The 20696-nt window shown below is 31.4% G+C and overlaps 1 protein-coding gene across 1 annotated transcript; it reads right to left on the bottom strand.

Annotated features, from left to right (window-relative positions):
- Positions 1 to 19211: 19211 nt before the first annotated feature.
- On the bottom strand, positions 19212 to 19634 carry LOC129317518 (uncharacterized). Its single transcript, XM_054961831.1, has one exon. It carries the CDS (start codon positions 19632 to 19634, stop codon positions 19212 to 19214), a length of 423 nt encoding a protein of 140 aa, XP_054817806.1.
- Positions 19635 to 20696: the final 1062 nt, after the last annotated feature.

Below are 20696 nucleotides of genomic sequence, written 5' to 3'. Positions count from 1 at the left end.
TTTGTTATAAAAATAAAATTAATTAAAGAAATGTCCAACGGAATTTTATTTAAATTATTTAAAGTATTTTAATTAGATATATTACAAATGACATGGTATACTTGGTTTAACTAAATATTTCTCTTAAAATTGTAGTAGAAGCTGGTTCAACTTTTTATTTAATTAGAAATCTGTATATTTTATAAAAATAAAAATTCATATCATTTTAATGAGTTTCTTATATTAAAAAAATTGTGTAACTTATTTAGTCATAGGTATTAATTGATGTTTATTTTTTAAAAAAATAAAATTCTTTTTCTCCCTAACGGTAGAAAATTCTTCTTTATATGGTGACAGATGTAGAAGATAATTGTTGCCTTGCGTTTGGAAAGAAACATGTAATAAGATTCCTGCCTCCACGACCTTTACCAAAGCAAGTAGACTCAGCATCGTATCATCACATGATCCTTGTAATTGCTTCCATTAGATCATCCTAATCGATGACTCAATCTCTAGGCTTTCACTCCATCAATAAAATAAAATTAGGTGAGCTTTTAGAATGAAATGACTCTTGGGGACCAAAAATGCACATTAATGCGAAAGAATGAAAAAAAAATTGTATTATAAAATATCTCTTAAAGTTGAGAGGAATCTTTTAATGTTAAGGGTAATTTGCTCCTAAATTATAGATCCATTAGTTTATGATCTAGTAGTGACAGAACTAGGACCCAGAATCAAAGGTAAAAGATAATATAATTTTAAAATTAAAAAATTAATAATTTTTTTAAAATAATAATTATACTAGGACTAAAATTATAATAACATAGGTAAATTGATCATCATTTTTCTATTTAGAAAATTATATTGAACATTTTAGTATGATCTTTTATGTAAATATACTATTCATATATTATCTTGATCATTAAAATATTACATATTTAATAATCTTTTGAGATTAAATATTTTTTATTTAATTCAAAGGGTGCAAAATATCAAAAATAAGGGTGCAAAGTTGTAAAATTTACATATCCTGCATGTAATTTTTTTTTTTCCTAAAGTGAGAAGGTGTATTTGTCGACCCTCACCACAATTTGGCTTCATCACTGGCATTTGGAAACTTAAACTCAATTTTTGTATAATGTTTTCCTTTAATTTTTGAAAACAATATAATGTAGTCCATACTGTTAATAAAAGTTAATTTTGACCATTAGTTGATCATAAATAATAAAAAAAGATAAAGAAAATAATAAAAAAGAACCCAAAAATTATAAACATGGACCCAAGAAAATTAAAGAAAAGGACCAAGAAAATCTTCATGGTCTTTTTTTTTTGCTATTTTTTTATTAACTAATGATCAAAGTTAACTTTTATTAATGATAAGAGTTAATTGTATTATTTTCAAAAGTTGAGAAGAAACATTGCATAAAAAATAAGTTTGGGATATGCTCTTGAATATCTTGTTTAAGAGTTAAATTGCTATTTAACCCACCTTTTCAAATGTATTTACTTTACTAAAGATTTTTTTAGAGTGCTGAAAATAAAGGGCATACCCCATGTAATTAAGTAAATGCTATGTTATCAAATTTTAAAATTTTAATCACAAATATTTCTATTGTTAATTGTAAATTTACAGCCAAAGGTGAAGAGTTGATCTCTTGCAACTTTGTAAATAAATTAACAAGTTTTATTTTTAGTGTTCATGTTAAATTTTAAAAGCTTAATTATAAATCATTCATGTATTGCGATGTATGGATCTAATAAAGTTATTTGTTAAAAAAATTTACCATTAGTATAGAATGATCTCAAATTAAACCCTCAAAAATAAAATTTTAAAAATCAAACTAGACTAATGATTTAGTCAATTGAATCCTTTTAATATAGTATAACCCAAAGAAATTGGACTATGCGAAAATCAACCAACAACTAACTACACGTAACTAAATCAGACTATTTAAAAAAAAATTGAAAAAGGACATTGATTAAAAAAATTATAATATGAGGATGAGGGTAAGAGTTATAATTTTGGTTCATAATAACTCAGCCCCATGCAGCCCCTTAGGCCTCTTCATCTCGCCTCCTTTTTAAAGTGTCCTACCCTTGCCAAAAGCACTATTGACCTAGTGGTACCGAAGCGCATGTGAATGGCCAAATGGGAAAGGTTGTGAGTTCAAGCCAGCTAAAGTTCATGTAAATAGGTAAAGGATGGAGATAGTAATTCAAGCAAAGCATTCTCATTCAAGTTAGATTTGAAATATCCTAATTTCTATCATATAGAAAAAACTCATATAATCAAATTCTACCATAATCTTTTAAGCTTTGGGATTTATTTAGGCTAGTTTGAATACTTGAATTGTTAAATATTATTTTATTTTATTTAATTTAATTTCAATTTTTATTTTAAAAAAGTAATATTTTCTATTTTTATATTATTTTGTTAATAATAAAAAATTAAATTCTAGTATTTGAGTTTGAGCTTGATTCAAATTTGTTTAAATTTATTCAAACGGTCCAAAAGCTCAAAGTAAACAAAATATTTTAAACTCTCTCACCTAATCCTAAGATTTTTCTAACTTGTTGAAACTGCCATTGAGACTTGGCTCAAATTATTGTCTCTATTGAAGTTTGTGTGGTGCCTTCCTTATGGGAAGAGTGTGGGGCGTGTGAGTAATTAAAAAAAAAAAGTGTCCTAACCTATGCCGTCCCCATTTTGATGTGGGACTTTGCTCTCTTCAGTTTTGGAATCAACTTCTTTTTTGAGGAAATCAAATACAAACGTTGGTTTTTTCAATCCATCTTTAGATTATATTTGGATAGGTAATTTAAGTTAGAAATTTAGATTTAAAATCTTATATTTAAAATATTACATTTAAAATTCATAAATTTTAAATTTTTTATTTGGATGATATAAAAAATTTTAAATTACAATATTAAAATTCTTTGTTTGGATTTAAAGTAAGATTTTAAATTTCAAATTCTATATTTGAATTTAAAAAAAATTAAAAAATTAGTCAAACTCAACAATTTGAATGGCCAACTTGTAACAGGATTAGATAAACAAAGTCGACTAAGATTGTGGCACCAATGATGACCGGAATGGGACCTCTGACTTCCACCGAGATTGGACTGTCGCAATGATGATGACAGAACGGCCGACTTCTACCCGAATCGGATTGACGGCAACGATAGGCACTGGTCGACCAACTTCCTCTAAGACTGGACCGATGACCACAGCGGGGATTGGACGGCTAACTTTCATAGGGATCGGATGATGGCGACGGCAAGCACTAGACCGGCTAACACTACCAGGATTAGACTGACATTGATCACGAGGACCGGATAGTCAACTTCTACCAAGAGTGAACTAACAGCTACAATCATGGTGGAAGTCAGCCGTCCGATCCCTAGTGGAAATTGATTGTTTAGTTTTCGTTGGTCCGATCCCAGTGAAAGTCTGCTGTTTGGTCCCCGTAGTCACTGTTAGACTAGTCCCATTGAAAGTTGACCATCCGGTCCCCATTGTTGGTGTCAGTTTGGTCCTGATGGAAGTCAGCCATCCTATTCCTATCATCACCGTCGATTTGGTCCCAATAGAAGTTGGCCGTCCTGTCCTCATCGTCACCATTGGTTCGATCCCAATCAATAGTGGAAGCTTGTTTCCGTCAACTTTGATAGTTTGGTCCAATTATCGTTGGCAGGTCAATCAAGCTTTCATGTATTTGGATCAAATTACAAAAGAGCTTGGATTAAGATTTGAAATAATAGGGGTTTAGAAAAAATTTTAAATTACAAAGTAATTAAGGAAGAATTTAGATTTGGATTTAGGTCAAATTCAAATCATATATTTTTAATTATCCAAACAATGGAGTTGGCTCAAATTTAAATCTAAATCCAAATCCAAATCCATGTTTATCCAAACATAACATTAGGATATAGGAACATTATTTACTCTAATATGAATTGAATATTTCATTACCCATTTTTTTTAATGTTCTTATATTAAAAAAAAAATGCAAACACATATTTCCACACTTACGTATAAAGAAACGCGACTTCTAAATTTTTCGTAAGAGGATCACACACACACACACACACTCGCCCATTTTATCACATTGGATATATCACTCATAACCTCCCTCTCACAGAGTTGCACAGTAAAAATGATTGTTTTATTTTTTTATGTTTTTAAAATCTTTCATTTTTATTTAGTATATCAATATCAAATTACATTATATACACAAATATACGCCCACATTTCATTTTTTATTATAAAAATCATGTGAAAATTCTCTGAAAAATTATAAATTTTCTGATTTTTTATTTTTTTAACTAAAATTAGATAATGAGGCCTGTGTTTACATAACATCTAAAAACAAACTGAACTGTTCATCACATATGAATAATAAAGGGATAATTTTAATGAAGGACCTTTGACCAAACTTATTTATTTTCAAAGTCCTTAAATTTTTTAAATTTCACTGCAATCCAAAAATACTGATTTGATATTAAATTTTTAAAAGAAATGATAAAATTACCCATCTTTTAAATTAATATCAAAACTTTCATACTTCACTTGTTAATTGGCATACTTCACTTGTTCATTTACTTATAAAATGTTATTAATTGCCCTACTTAACTTATTTTTATTTTAGGTGTTTAAATTATCTTAAAATAACTTGTTGATTTCTATATTATATGTTATTCATTTACTTATGGACTATTGTTAATTATTACTTCACTTGTCCATTATCAGACTTCCACTTGATTTCATTATAAAGAAATAAACAAATGAAATAGGACAATTAATAAGATTTGGTAAGTAAATTAATAGGCGAAGTAGGAAAATTCTAATATTAATTTAAAGAAAAAGACAATTTTATCATTTCCCTCAAAAATTTAACATCAAATCAGTATCACTAGACTGCAATGAGATTTCAAATATTTAAGAGTTTTGAATGTAATTAAATATAGTCAAGGAGTTTTTATTGAACTTCTCCCATGATAAAGTTTTTCTGGATTATATATGCGTGTGTCCTATCAATGCAAACATGCTTTTTAAAGTAACATACGTCTTGTAATTGCTCAAACGTTTAATATTAATTGATCGATAATTAAAGCACATATAGTAGGTTAAGAAATTTGTCAAAACAATTTTCTAAACTTGCACGTAAAAGAGAGAGAGTTTTCTGAAAGGGAGAGATCACTGAAGTGAAAAGGACATTAAGAGGAAAGGGTTGGATATATATTATTCCAAATAATGTGACTATTTTTGGGTCGACAAATAATGTGACTTTTACTTGCTTTAATTTGTTTTCTACTAAAAGAGAATGAGACTTTAATTGCTTTTGTCGTCTTCACTTGCAATTTTAAGCCAAGTGATCTTACTTTTAAACTTTTGTTCATGTCAATCTATTTTAAACAAAGCTTTCAATTGTTAATAGCACCATGCTTACAAGTACTTACCACTGATCGTTAATTAAATTACAAAAGCTTGGTCAAGTGACCTTTCAAAAAGCACCCTAACTTGATTCTTTATTATTGCATGAAAAACACACACAGACACACACAGACACACACGCACAGAGTAATAATAGCTACAGCTAGATGCTTTATAGGAAAATATCATTCAAGGATCGCTGATGATATTTAATATCAAATAAAAATTAAAAAAATTTTAAAATATTACTGCAGAATTAAAAGACTGATTTACAAATAATTTACAATGAAAAAAAGACTATAATAGCACTGCTTTTCTTTTTCTTTTTTAACTTGTCAATTAGTAAATAATTTCTTATTAAATATGAATAACCACTTCTTAATTAATGAATGGCTACTTGTTGAAATATAACTTACACATATCCCTTGCCATAACCAAGCTCTGTTATATTCTTAAACTTGTTAATTAGTGAATGACTACTTATTAAATGCGAATGAGTACTTGTTAATTAATGAAGGACTACTTGTTGAAATATTATCTACACTTGTCCATTTCTATAACCAAGATTTTTTAAATTCTTAAACTTATCAATTAGTTAATGGTTTCTCATTAAATGCAAACAGATGCTTGTTAATTATTAAATGACTGTTTGTTGAAACATAATCTACATTTACCCCTTCTTATAACAAAGTTCTTTCAAATTTTTAAACTTATCAATTAACAAATAATTTCTTGTTAAATGTGAATTGTTACTTGCTAATTAATGAATAAGTACTTATTAATTAAAAAATTATTTTCAAAGCAGTCCATTAGTTCAACAATGATATTTCAGAATCCTTTAATCCTTGTGTGATATTAAATATCCTCATTGGTTCTTTAATGATATATTTTCCCTACTTTATGTTATATATTACATTGAGTTAAGGTACAATATTGTTAATAATTTTTAAATTATTATTAGTAATATTGCTACTAAAAAAATCTGAATTGTTAATCGAGATACATGGAGGAAAAAAGGTACCGCTGCAACATCCATTTGTTTTAGTTTTAGGCAACATATTTGGCAGAAATAACACTTTTTGTATATTTCTAATGATCTTTACTTTAATCGTCAAATATTTGGCAGTATTTAAAAATAATTCACTAATGGTTTTTAAATGTTGGAATGAATTTTTTGAATAAACAACACAAAAATTATTGCCTACAAAAGTGCTTTTACCGCAACATTTTCAAACTATTCCTTATTTTAGTAGGCAATAAAAATACAAATGTTGCTTTTCAATTTTTTTTTACAACATTTAAAAACTATTTTTATTTATTTACTTTTCAATTTTAATTTATTATTTAAATTAATTCAAAAATTAATGAAAAAAATTATCTCCACATATATAGATTTTCTTTTTCTTTATAATATATAAAAGTCATGTTAGAAGAATGACTAAAGTTACCCATTTCTTTTAAGAAGTTCAAGTTTTGTATCTTTGGTGAGAAAGAAAATATATCTTAAATTTTGACTTTTTGACAATTTTATAATAATTCTTAAATGTTACCTATTTTAGTGGATAAATTGGTAGGACAAACTTGTAGTTATGCTATTTGAGGCAAAAGTTTAAAATTGTTGCCTAAAAGTAGGGCAACAAATTTTATAGTTTTTGTTACATTTTTTAAATGTTCTTAAACAGTAGTAGAGCCAAGATCTTAGGTTCAGGGCAAATTCATTTAGATATTAATAATTCAAAAAATAATAAAAAATTATTTTATAAATGATAATTTTGTATAAAATAATATTTGCATATGGGTATAGTGAAATTGTAGGTTAAAATTTACTGGGCTTTGAATTAAAAAATTTTAATTTTGGATCTAGGTTAAAAAATAACATGAAATGAATTTAAAATTTAAAATATGAAAACAAGGGAGTGCAAAACGTAAAAAAGAGGGGATGCAAAATATGAAAACCTACATTCATATGCATGCAATTTTTTCCAAGCTCATCCAAAAAAAAAAAAATTCCAAGCCCCTCAAAAGTATTGCTAAAAAGCAAAAATATTGCAGTAGGTATAATACAATAAAATTCAATACCTTACACATAAATAGAATAAATTTAATATCGAACCATGCTTTAGAAACAAGATTGATTCCAATAAAAAAAATACCTATGCACAATCAAAAAATAGAATAAATTGTTTTTGAACTCAGATTTTATTACTTTAAATTATTAATATTTTTCAAAATCTAATTTATAAAGTTTGAATTATCAAATCTAATTTAGTATTAACGACCAACATTTTCTTCCAGCAGCATTATCAAGTTATAGTTTTAACACTATCATCTTGGACGTTAACCATTTACTCCATCAATTTCAACATCAACATCTAGTGGTTTAGGAAGATTTCTTTTATTATGTATTCAGTTTCTCTCCCTGATCGTTTTGTAATGCTTTAACCTAGTGACATTTGCTTGTACATTAAGTTTTTTAATCATTATCTTTATATAAAAAACAATTATAAAAATAATAAAATATTTCAAATTGAATGTGTGTGTGTGTGTGTGTGTGTGTGTGTGTGTGTTTGGGGGGGGGGGGGGGCGCACGGGTTCGTCTTCTATGCTCAGGCTGGTGCTCATCAGTTGCTGCACGCTATCTCATCAGCCAAGAAAATAAAAAAGTATATATTTGTCAAAGTAAATAAAAAAGTATAATTTTTTTTAATAAATATGTTCATTATCGTTCTGAATAATACTGATTTAATATGAAAGGTTTAATTTAATATTAAAGTTTTTATAATTTTTATAAATAGATTATCTAGATGTACTCTATAGTTTAAATTTAATATTAAATTTCTATAATTTTTACTTTAATAAATAAAATATTAAAAAAAAAGATAGTCTCCTAATGGGCACTTTTTAAAAAATATTTTTTTTAAAAGATTGCAAGTTAGAAATTTTAAATCTAGATTATCTAGGATAAATTTAGATAGTTAATTTATAAAAATTATTAAATTTTTTAATATTAAATTAGACTATTCAGATTAAATATGTTCAAATTGATAAAGAATATATTTATATACTTTTTTTCATAATTTTTATGTTTTTTATTTTAATAAATATAAAATAAAAATAAAAATAAAAACTTTAGATCTAGAACATTCAGACAAAAATCTAAATTATTCAAATCTCATCATCCTACGAACACTAGCACCCAAGTTGAACGCTATGCACATGTGCGTGGATACAATTTTAGGCCAGAGCACACCTTAAGGCTTTCAACTTGGGTGATCATTGCCCTTACCCATAGGTATTTCAATAGGCCCATGCATGCAAAATAATAAACATCTATATAACTTAATCAATAAATTACAAATTTTTGTTCAAGTGTGGTTGCAAAACCACTCAAGAATTCTTTATTGTCACATCAATTTGTGATATATTGGATAATTAACTAAGGAAAAATTTCACTAAGGGACCCTTAATCAAAGTTAATGAAAAAGAAGGCCTCAAAGTTTCTGACGTTTCATTGCACGTTTAGGGTGTGATATGAAATTAATTTTGAAAGTAAAATGACAAAGTTGCCTTTAATACTGTTGCGAAAAAAATTTGAAGCATGTAGACAATAGCTTCAAAGCACGCTCGAATGCACACACGTTAACTTGAGAGCTTTGAAGCACGTAGAGGAGAGGCGCCAGGTAGTTGACACAGTTTATTAGCAAAGGTCCATCACCGAACTTGTTATCTAAGAATCTGCGTTGAAGGATTGACCAATAGGTCGTACAAGGTTATTTTGGTTGAGGTTTTTGTTCGTTGAGGTTTGACAAGGAAGAGGGTTCCATTGAGCACTTTACGGAAGTTGAACCATTGTGAACTACAAAAGTGATAGAAGCATATCAATGTAAGTTAAATTGTGTTTTATTTGGATAGTGGTTTCACAGAAATGTCTATTTCATATTGGCAAAAATAATTCATCTGTAAATCAATGAAGTTTGAATTTGGTAAGCCTTGTTGTTCATTGCACAAATAGTAGTTGTTAAGTACGTTAGTAGAGTTGTCCGTTAGGCAAATAGCAATTTGTGGGAAAGCGTGGTTAGGGAGATGAACAAGCTAGGAACATGAACTGTGAGTAAATAAATAATTTTGCTGTGTAAATTAACAAGTGACTGAATGATAATGAAAAATTAGGAGTTGTAAATAACCCCATTCTAGTTGTTCATTGCCCTAACAATAATGGTTAATTAGTCGGGTTGCTGATGATGTAACTTTGTGCATATCAAAATGGTGCTATCTTGTGAAGAACTTGATTTTATTTGATCTTTTTTGTAGGGTAGAGAATAGTGAGAAAGGTATTATAAGGTGGAACCTTTATATAAGGAAGTTTTATGAAAGTAGAAAAGTAAAGGGGACATTTCAACAAAATCATACGAAGGTAGTACAAGAATGGAAGAAATTAAAAAATGAGGAGAAGGAAGTATGGAGGAACAAGTATTTGGCATCTAGGCCTGAGAGGAAGAAGTATTTGGCACCATTTAACACTCAGTGTTCACTTGTGAAGTTCATAGAGGTTGTTGAATATGTGAAAGCAGATGCTTCATTGAAGAAAAGGGTTGATGACATTGGTTTTAGGTGCTTACTAGATATAACTTGCAAGAGAATACCACTGACTTGTTCAAGAAGATCATACTTGGTTTTGACCCCCCACCAGGAAGTTGACTCTAAAGGAAACTTAGATGGAAGTCAAGCCTGTAAATGTGCATAACTTATTGGGATTACCCTATGAAGGAGAGCAAGTTAAGGTGTCGCATAAGAGAGGACAAAAAGAGAGCAAGTCAAGGAAGAACTTTCCTAGGAATTACAATCTAATAAAGGAGAAGAGAATGTTTGGCAGTGCAGGGGAGGAATTTGAGGCTTTATTCGTACTTTATGCTCTTGATACTTTGATTTGTCCTACTGGCAGTCCATCAGTAAGCAATAAGTTAGTGGAAGTGTTAGTGTTTATTAGAGAATGGTGGGACAAATTTGATTGGGCATCTCTTGTGATGGATGAGCTGAGTAAAGAGATAGAGAAGTACCAACAATTGTTACAGTCTGGTGATCACAAGGGCATAAGGAACATTGGTGGCTGCGTCTACTTGTTAATGGTATGTATGAGGACTTTTTCATTCCCTAATATGCATTTAGTTGTGAATCCCCTGACTTCTGTTGTTTATTTGGATTCTTGTTTGAATTGTTTGTGTGCAACTTTTTTTCCTCTAAAAATTCCCTATGGTTGAAGGGGATGGATTTTCTAATGCAGAAGCAATGAAGGAGTGGATAGAGAAATGAGTTAATGACAAAATCAACATTGAAAAGAGAAGTTCACATGGGATTTTGCATGCCCAACCTACTTCTAAAGTAAGCACTTCAAGACAATCACATTTGGAATTCAGTGTAGTGCTTCCAAATCAATTGAGAGAATTTTATTCAAGGTTTGAAAGGTATATTGATTGTGAGGTTTTGAAGATGAAGAAGTTGGTGGCAAATGAATTGGTGACGATACAATCCATAAATGGTGTTGTGAATGATGACCAACTGGGAGATGAAGAGGTAGAAGGGAAAGGTCTTGACATTCAAGACATAGATGAGGTGGGAGAAGGTAGTGTAAAAGAGAGTGGCCAAGTAAGGGAAGATGACAATGAAGAATTGATAGAAAAGAGTGAAAAAGATGATGACCAAGAGGTAGAGAAGAGTGAAGACAAGGAAGAGGAATAGGAGATATTTTGTAGACAAGATGACGGAGGAAAAAGTGAACAAGAGAAGAAGGAAGAGGACAAAGATGATACAACAGAGGGAGAAGACAGTGAAGAGATGAATGGTAAAGAGAAGAAGGAAGAGGGGAAAGAGGATACAGAAGAGGCAAAAAATAAAGAAGAAATGAATGATGACAGAGAAGAGGAGGGAGAAAACAGTGAAGAGAGGAATGAAGACAGAGAAGATAAGGCAGTATATATTGTAAATGGGAAGGGTCGAGGGAATGAAGAAAGATAGAGAGAAAAAAAGCAAAAGTCAAAAGATGTAGTTGCTGGTGAACTGTGGAGATCTAAAAGGGCAACAAAGCTAGTGCATTAGGGAAGTCTCCATTTGTATAGGACACTGTCACAATTAAGAATTTCTAGAAGAGGAAATCATTGAATGCTTAACATGAAGTAGCATTCAAGCTTTGTACTATTGCTTATAGCCAGCATGAGTCGAAGAGGTGAATCTTCATTAGGGTTAAGTGTCATTGTAATGATTTCACTTACTGCAAGTCTTTTTGAAATTTGAATTGATAAGTGTTGGATGTAATAGGATCTTTATGGATATGTATGACTACCACCTTACTCGGTTCGAGCTACTTTATCTTGATGGAAGGAGCTATATAAATGATAAGGTAAGTGAAATTTATGATTGAACATGATTTGAGTTGTTCAATGCGTAATGCCATTGTTTTGACTCCCTTTTTATTATATTTAGTTAGTGACAATGGTAACTAGGACGTTGGTGGGTGACCAAAGGGAGAACAGTGGTCGAGTGTCAAGGCACATATTCAATAGTGAATTCATGATAAAGCACTAAGAACATTATGTAATCTATGCTTGCCTCGCTAATGTTTTTGAAATAGTAATCAAATCCTTGGAACAACTTGTATGCTCATAGAAACAAATTGTGACCCAAAAGCGAAAGTGGAATTGGGAGCAGTATAAAGCACAAATTTTAGAGGACAACATTGGGTACAACATTAGAGATTGCTAGTGGATCTTTGGGCCCACATGCTTCCAAAGTCACTGGATTTGTTATGTTTTGGACACAGAGACTATGAAATTCTACATCCTCGACTCATTGGTGGATGGAAGGGCAATACAATAGAGTAAAGGATGAAAAACTGCACACAAGCATGCTCGTGGAAGGAAGAAATCATAAGATATGAAAATGAAGGAAAAAAATGACCATAGTTGTATGAGATTGCTTCCACCAATTGTTATGTGTAGTGAAACCCCAACTGTTTCACAATGAGGAAGAATTTGATAACGATGTTAAATGGGCACAAGTTAATCTCTAAATAGATGTGTGCATTACATTGACATGTAACTTTCTATTATTGACTCTTACTTCTGTTTTAAAAGCAATTTGACTACAACTATTTGCATATGCAGGACTTCTTACAGGGTTTACGTTATTGAGTGGCTAAAATCATGGGACAACTCTCCCTGTGATGAACATGATATAAGTCCATCATACCCTGATGAGGACATCCGCAACATTAAAGTTGAATTGCTGTTGTCGCACCCAGAAATGTGACGTGGACGGTGCGAGAGCAGAGGTTCCAGCCTTCGGAAGGAAGACCGAAGAAATGGGAGTCGCCACCAAAATTTTGAGGTAAATCTTGGAAAACTATTGAAAGGTGGATAAGGGTGGTCTGCGAAATCAGAGAATAGGTTCGAGAGTCGGTTGAATGTGGGGAAGGTGTTAGGCACCCCACAACACCCGTTCGCGAGAACGATTACCTAAAGTTTGTTGTGCTATATTAATATGGTTTTAAAATTATTCTAATTATCCTTTTTATATTCATGTGTTTGATATAAAAATAATAAGAATTAAGAAAGAAATATTTATTTATTTACGGCAAGGACTTGACTCAGAATCTGACTCTGAGGCTTACGTGCCCTGTGATGGGGATCAAAGTTCACGTAATTAAGGCTTATAAGTTTGTTGGTGAAAATATTTTTTTCAAGAGAAATTAATTAGAAATAATTCACCATTTTGCAAATAAAACAATTTTTTGAAAATTTGATATGTGTGTTTTAAATTGCAAAAAGTGATTTAATTTCAATTATTTCCTCTATTTTTAAATTTTTAGAATAAAGAAAAGAAAAGAGTTTAATAATTATTTGTTAGTTTTATTTTTTTATATTTTATAATCGAGAATTTAACTGCTATACCTGCAGAGCCTTATTGGCTCATACGGTAATACAATTATTCTTTATATCTGTAGAGAATCCAAACTCTCACACGATAAAAGAGTTTAACAACTTAGTTTATTTACTTAAATTTTTCAATATTAATAATATCATTATTTTTTTTAGTGCATTCATACATATATACTTTTTTTTAAAAAGACTCTTAATCATCATACCTGCAAAGTCTTATTGACTTTTACGGTAATAAGATTATCCTAAATATTTGTGGAGATTCAAAATCCTCACACTATAAAGGATTAAATATTATATATTTTAATGCATAATTATACAATTCGCATTTTTAAATATAGAAATCTTAATCGCTATACCTGCGAAGAGTTATTGACTTTCACGGTAAGATAATTATTTTAGAGGTCTATAGACATTCAAAAATCTCAAATGACCAAAAGACATAATTGGTAAATATAATTATAATCTAAATTCATTAATTTAATTAATTAAAATTATAAAACCCATATTATATTTTATTTACAAAAATTCATTTATTTATTTACTATATGCAAAGTAATAATCACATCATCTACGAGGATTTATTATCCCACACGATGATGTACTTAATTTAAATCTCAACGAAGATTTTTGAAATCTCTCATTAGACTTAAATATTTTATTAATTTAAATTATATATAAAAAAATTAATTTTAATGGATGGACCTTTGAAACTCATATTATTATATACGTTTATATATATAATTATATTTTCATACATGTAAAATCTTATTGACTTAAATGGCATGAAATCACTTTAATTGTCTACGTAGATTCTTAAAATCTCACGCGACAAATAAATCAAAGGCCACATATGTTAATATTATGATCAAACCATACCCAAATTTAAACAAATTTTCATGATTAATAAGCAAGCTTAATGATAAATTTTCAAATACCGAGAAATTAGTAATTCAAATGAACTATATTCTTTGATCATTAAGGGGTATAAGATCATATCTAGTCTCATATGTAGTTGGATAGTGATCCATGAAAACATGAAATAAAAATGTGATTTAAACCCATAATTTTTAGCCGATGTTTTAAAATTTGAGAACATACTCTTATATTTCCTAATATATCATCAAACACTAAATTTGGATAGCTCTCATAATGTAAGCAGTAAGATCATGAAGTTACAATTTTAAAAAACTAGATTGTTAATCCATCTTTAAGCATTTAAATGGATTTAAATATACATTAATCACCAATTCAGAACAAATAATCACTCAATACATGCCCATATTAAAAAAAATTAAACCAAATTTCACTCATCTCTTTTTTAATATATATGCATACAAAATTTATCACAGCCATAATCGCATTAGCAATTCTCCAAGCAAAATATTTTAGCCAAACCTGTGTTAATGCAGGCTCAACGCATTTTTTTGAGAAGGAAGTCAAGACCTTATCCATGAACCAGGTCACTCTGAATCATATGCCATACACAACGCCATGCATCTCGTGAAAATACAGGAGCCATAATCTCAACAAAGGCTGTATAAGGAAGCAGATGAGTGACGATGCACTATCCTGATTCCTCTTCTATTACTTTTTAAACTTCACGATAGCCACTCTCTCTCATTCCTCCCCCCGGTACTTTTCTACGTGTTCAAACCTGCTCCTCCATGCTCTTTTTTTTTCTCCTCCTATTTTTTTTTTGCTGTGTTTGTTTCTAGCTTCCCTTCCTCACTCGACCTCTGTTTCTTCCTCAAAATCTGAAGCCAAAATCACAAGTCCTCTCCTTTTTTTTTCTCGGTCAACTCCCTTCACCGCTGAAACCATCGTCTTCTTTTTCCTCCTGCACATCTGGTTTCTCTTTTGCTCTTTGCTTTCTCTGTTTTTTGTGCTCTTCTCGCTTAGTTTCTCGCTTCTCTTCCTCGTTTCTTTCTTCTCCTTTTCCTTCTTTGTACGTCCATTCTCGTGCTTTGTTTCCTTTTGGTCTCCTTCTCGTCTCCCACTCTCCACATTTTTTCTCTTCTCTTCTTCTTTGTTTTTCTCTTCTCAGAAAAGCTTCCTCTCTCGGTCTCTTCTCCCTTTCTTTTACTCTCTCTTTTCTTCTCAGCCACTTCTCCGTCTCTGCTTCTCGTTTCACGTCCTTCGGTCCTCCCCCTTTCTTTCTCTGTTTGAACACTCTTTTATACTCTCAGTCTCTCCCTCTCAACTTCTTCTCTCTCCTTTTCTGCTGCTTTTTTTTGCTTTGTTTTTCTGGCGCTTTTCCCGTGCATGCGTAGCTGTGTGTTTTGCTTTTCTACCACTGTGTTTTCATGTGTGCTTGCTGCTCTGTCTCCTCTTGTGTTTTGTGTGCATATCCAGTTTTGCGTCTCCAGCTCTGTTTTTTCCTTCTGCTGGCTGAAAAGCGTATGTATATGTGTTCTAGTTGCTAGCTGTGTTTTTCTTTGTGAAGCTTTTCTGCAATCTGTGTTTTTGTGTTTCTGCTTCTTCTGTGTTTCTGCTCATGGATGCCTTCTAATTTTCTGCGTGATTCTTCTCTCTGGTGTCTGGTGCTTTCGGCGTCTGAAACTTAGATTTCTTCATCTCTGTGTGCTGACTGTGTTCGTGTGTTCTGCTTGCCATGTTTGCATGTGTATGTTTCAGCTTACTTCTTTTTTTTTTTAATTAATAATTCTGATTAATATACACACACATATATTTAAATGAAAATAAGATTTGAGGAGAGAAAATTTAACTCTTAAAAATTGACTCCCAATATTTTTGAATGATTGGGATAATTTTAAAGAAATTTTGAAAGATCCAAACAAGATTTTTTTTATTTTGTTAAAATATAATCCTAAAAAGGATTGAATTTTATTTTTGTATTTTTATATTTTTTGATTATTTTAATGAACTAAAAGAAACAAAATCCTAATTAACAAAAGATTATCCAAAATAAAATTAAACCCTATTAATTATTATTTTTTTGAAAACATAATCCTACAAAGGATTAGACTTCATTTTTATATTTTTATATATTTTTTGGTTATTTATTATTAAATTTAAAAAATGCCCGAACAAAATACGGTGTTCACAGTTGTGGTGGCTTGTTAGCCACAAGAAGAACTGCAAATGTCAGGCTGTGTTAAAAATCCTTGTAAGGGGTAAGGCTAAGAAGAGGCGAAGCTGAAGAATCCTAAAGAAATGTAATTTTTTTATTATTCAATCATGATGCAAATGTATGAAAACAGAAGTAAAAAGTGACAAGATTTTGAAAGACATACATCCCAAAGTAGATGTACGTGTGTTCCATACTGGTATGTCAAGGAGGCCTCAACATGAGCCTCACTCCCACCAATATGTTTGACTTATACTAGTGTGTCATGTACGTACTGGTACTAATTCGGTCTCTACACGAGGCTCTTTCATATCGATATGTATTTGACACACCAGTATGAAACACACATACCTGTGTGAAGGAGGCCTCCACATGAGCCTCCTTCACACCGATATGTCTTTCTCATACCAGTGTGTCATGTACATACCAATATTAAACACACATATCGGTGTCAAGGAGGCCTCCACATGAGGCTTTTTTACACTGGTATGTGTGATTCATACTGGTGTTTTATGGATACATACTGGTAAGATATGAATATATTGGTATGTAGTAACATCTTTTATATCATCATCGTTTGATCTCAACTGTCCATTTCAAATAGGCTAGTATTCATATTGGTATGTTGTAAACCTACCGGTAGGAAATTGAGGCCGTGTCAATTGGATAGTTACCCTGTCTTTACTAAAACCATATTCCCTCCCTTGGTATCTCATAAGCACTCGTCCGACCTTAAACCTTAACCTTAATACCTATTTGCATGCCTTAAAAATGTGATTAAAGAATTTAATCCTATGTCCTCTCTCTGAAGAAGATGGCTCGAGTAAAAATGACAGAGAAGTGCCTTGCAGATCAAGGAACTAGACTTTCATGAGACTCATGATCTCATTATGAAGAGAAATAGAAAGAGTATAAGCACTTTGGAGAACAAAACTGAGGTGTTAGAGAAATCTAAACAAGTTACCACTACTCAAAAGAGAAAACAAGTATTCGATAGGAAGGTCAGGATTCAATCAGATAAGGGTATAAATGATGATGCTACTTCAAAGAATCCTAAAGCTATTGGGTGTGATAAGTCTGCCACGAATCCTCATGAAGCTCTTGCTCATCTCATAAGGTCTAATAATGTGAATGTTGGTGAAGCTACAGTGTGTAGCCAATTGAAAAAGAAAGGAAAAATGGTGATGGATGTTTCTTTAGATTTTACTGATTATCATTGTGATGATTTGACTAAAGGCAAGAATCAAAAACTATAGGAAACTATTTGTGAGAAAAAGTTTGGAGCGTATTGGTGTGTGAATCTAAATGAGCTGGAAGACAAGGGCTATGCAGTGAAGAAGATTCTAGCACCTTACAAGAGTATGCTAGAAATAAACTTACCCTTCAGTGAAAAAGTAACTAGAGCTTTCTATGGATCCATGGAAGTTCTCAATAAAGGGAAGAAGCTCAAAGTCACTATCAGGGGTCAGTCATTTGACATCACTAAGAGGTATTTGATCCACCTATTAGGCTTACCTTTGGATGGTTCTACAGTAATGACAAGTGACTTGTCATTTCAGAAGGCTGATATATACAAGACTTTAGTACTAGAGTGGAATCTAGAAGATAAGCTTGTAAGTAAGCCTACTTCAATGCCTCATGCACATAAGGTTCTACATCATATACTCATTGGCACTTTGCTGTAGAACAAGTAAGTGTAATTCTTAGACCAACACTTGGTACTCTTTGCAACTAGTGTTGTGAAGGACAAGTGATGTACATACATTAACAACATAGTGTTAGGTAGAACACTACACTGAGTAAGGTATTGTAAAGAACAAGTATGGTAAGGATATTAATAACATACTGTAAGGTAATGAAGCAAATCAAGTAAGGTCACAAACAAGTTATTCTAATACAGAGACCAACAGTTGCTACTCTTTTAAAGCTAGTATTGTAAAGAACAAGTCGAGTAAAGATGTTAACAACATACTATAAGGTAATAAACCACACAAAGTAAGGACATAGACAAGTCACTCTGATACACAAACTAACACTTGGTACTTTTTTGAAGCCGGTATTGTAAAGAACAAATATGGTAAGGATATTAACAATAAACTGTAAGGTAGTAAACCATACAAAGTAAGGACATGAACAAGTCACTCTGATACAAAAACTAACACTTGGTACTCTTTTGAAGCCAGTATTGTAAAGAACAAGTATGGTAAGAATGTTAACAACACACTGTAAGGTAATAAACCACACAAAGTAAGGTCACAAACAAGTCATTCAAACATAACATTAAACAAGCATTTTAAATTTTGTCCTATCATGTAAAGCAAGGTAATTAACATGTATAAAGTAATTTTATTAAGCATAATGTCAGTTATAGCGTAGACAAAGGATGAAGTGACTCCATCTTGGTACTTTGCCCAACCTCTGGACAAGTACCCAATTGAAATTCTTTTCCTTTCCTATACAAATGCACCACTTTACATAAGGCATCCAATACCATATAAAATCCCTTTATAAAAAGTAACCTATAAGATTCTACCCTTTTACACAAAATGACCTATGTCATTATCGATTTACAAAAAGCAACCCATGCTAATAAAACTAATGGATTATGTGGATCCATATATTAGCTGCCTCCTAATGTTCTAAAAAAATAATTAGTTAGGATACATATAATCATGTTTTATGTTCATAACCATGTTTAGCGAGCATTTGAGTTCTTGTAGGTCCTCATAGTATGATTTGGCTCCCTACATCTTGCATAGTGATATACCCTTCTGTCTTAGAATTGGGATTCAACCTTTTGAGTTCTTGGCCTTTCAGGAGGCCAGGTAGTGAAAGGTGGCTGAAGGAACACCGTATGTCTGTAGTCATCATAATTCAGGATGTCTGGTATAGTAATAACATAAGTCTCAATTGCAATCATTACCTTGTTGTAAATCTTTTCCTGAGCTTCTTGTGTCAAGTACTTGTCTACATACTTATATACATTTTCATGAAATGATTTAATTGCATCACAAGCATGTAAGCAAGGCATTCCATTCATGTCCCATGCATTGTATGAGCAAGTATGGTTGTTAAGATCAACAGTCAAATCTCCTTTACCAAAAATCACTCTAAATATATCATTTCCATAGTCTTGTATACCCATTCTATCAGATCGCATCACATTCTCCATCAACTTAGCCTTAATACTTGGTCCCATACCATTCTTCTAGTTCTAAATGGCCATCTTATAGGCACACATTTTCTTAGCTAATTTTCCCTGTACTCATGTATCAAAATAGGAATATTGTGCTTCCTCTCCTTCACTAACCAAACATTGAATGACTCCGCAAGGTTAGTTGTGATATTGTCCCATCTCTTACGCTCGAAGACATCATCCTGATTTTCAACCCATTGTGCCAATTTTGGTGAAAAATGCATCAAGTTTCCCATGCTTGTATCAAACTCCTCAAGACATCTTACATAAGCAACTGCATCTAGTAACTTCAACGTTGTTTCCTTTGCTAATCTTGTAGCCTTTCTCTTTCCCTTACTCAATTTCATAAATTCATTGCTAAAGTTTTCCTTCACATGTTGATAATAGTATGCATGTCGCTCCCTACCAAATATAGCTCTAACTGCACCTATTATAAATAGATGTCTGTCAGACACAATTGTTAAAACCACACTATTTGTTATCTCCTTTAAGTTGTACAAGATCCATGTCCAATCATCAAGAGTTTCACTACTAACAATTAAGCAACAGGGAATAATTAATTGTTTCCATTATAGGCCTGGGCTCCTAAAAGAGTCCCCTTGTATGGTTCATTCAAATGGCATCCATCCATATAAATAATAGATCAAGCACCCTCCAAAAACCTATGTATACAACATCCATATGCAATGAACAGTCGCTCAAATATGCTCTCAAGCAACCCATTTGGCCATTATCCTTAGATTGGCTTGCTGCAGCCTTTTACATATCTAAGGGACTAGTATATAAGAATCTCTCATAATACCATGGATGCTTACCAATACCCTCTGTTTTTCCCTATAGGCTTATTGATAGTTCAGTCTCACCCTATAATTTCTCTCCAAATCTTTTCTTATCTTATTGGGTGACTTATCAATGCTAGACCTCAACTCATGTACTATAATTCCAGAAGTAAGTTTGAATCTCTTATTGTGTCCAACAATAAGATTATCGTGTGCAGCATGCAGATGTTCTAGCACCAATGATGTTATATATACCTATGTATTTTCCTTACTCACTTGATTAGTT

This window comes from Prosopis cineraria, unplaced genomic scaffold (genome assembly GCF_029017545.1).
Source record: "Prosopis cineraria cultivar Desert tree isolate PC_DT_omini unplaced genomic scaffold, ASM2901754v1 PC8, whole genome shotgun sequence".
NCBI lineage: Eukaryota > Viridiplantae > Streptophyta > Magnoliopsida > Fabales > Fabaceae > Prosopis > Prosopis cineraria.
This window is presented reverse-complemented; position numbering and strand designations above follow the sequence as displayed.

Excerpts from the sequence above, each read along its gene's own strand:
- LOC129317518 (XM_054961831.1), bottom strand. The coding sequence starts at position 19,634 with ATGGGACCAAGTATTAAGGCTAAGTTGATGGAGAATGTGATGCGATCT.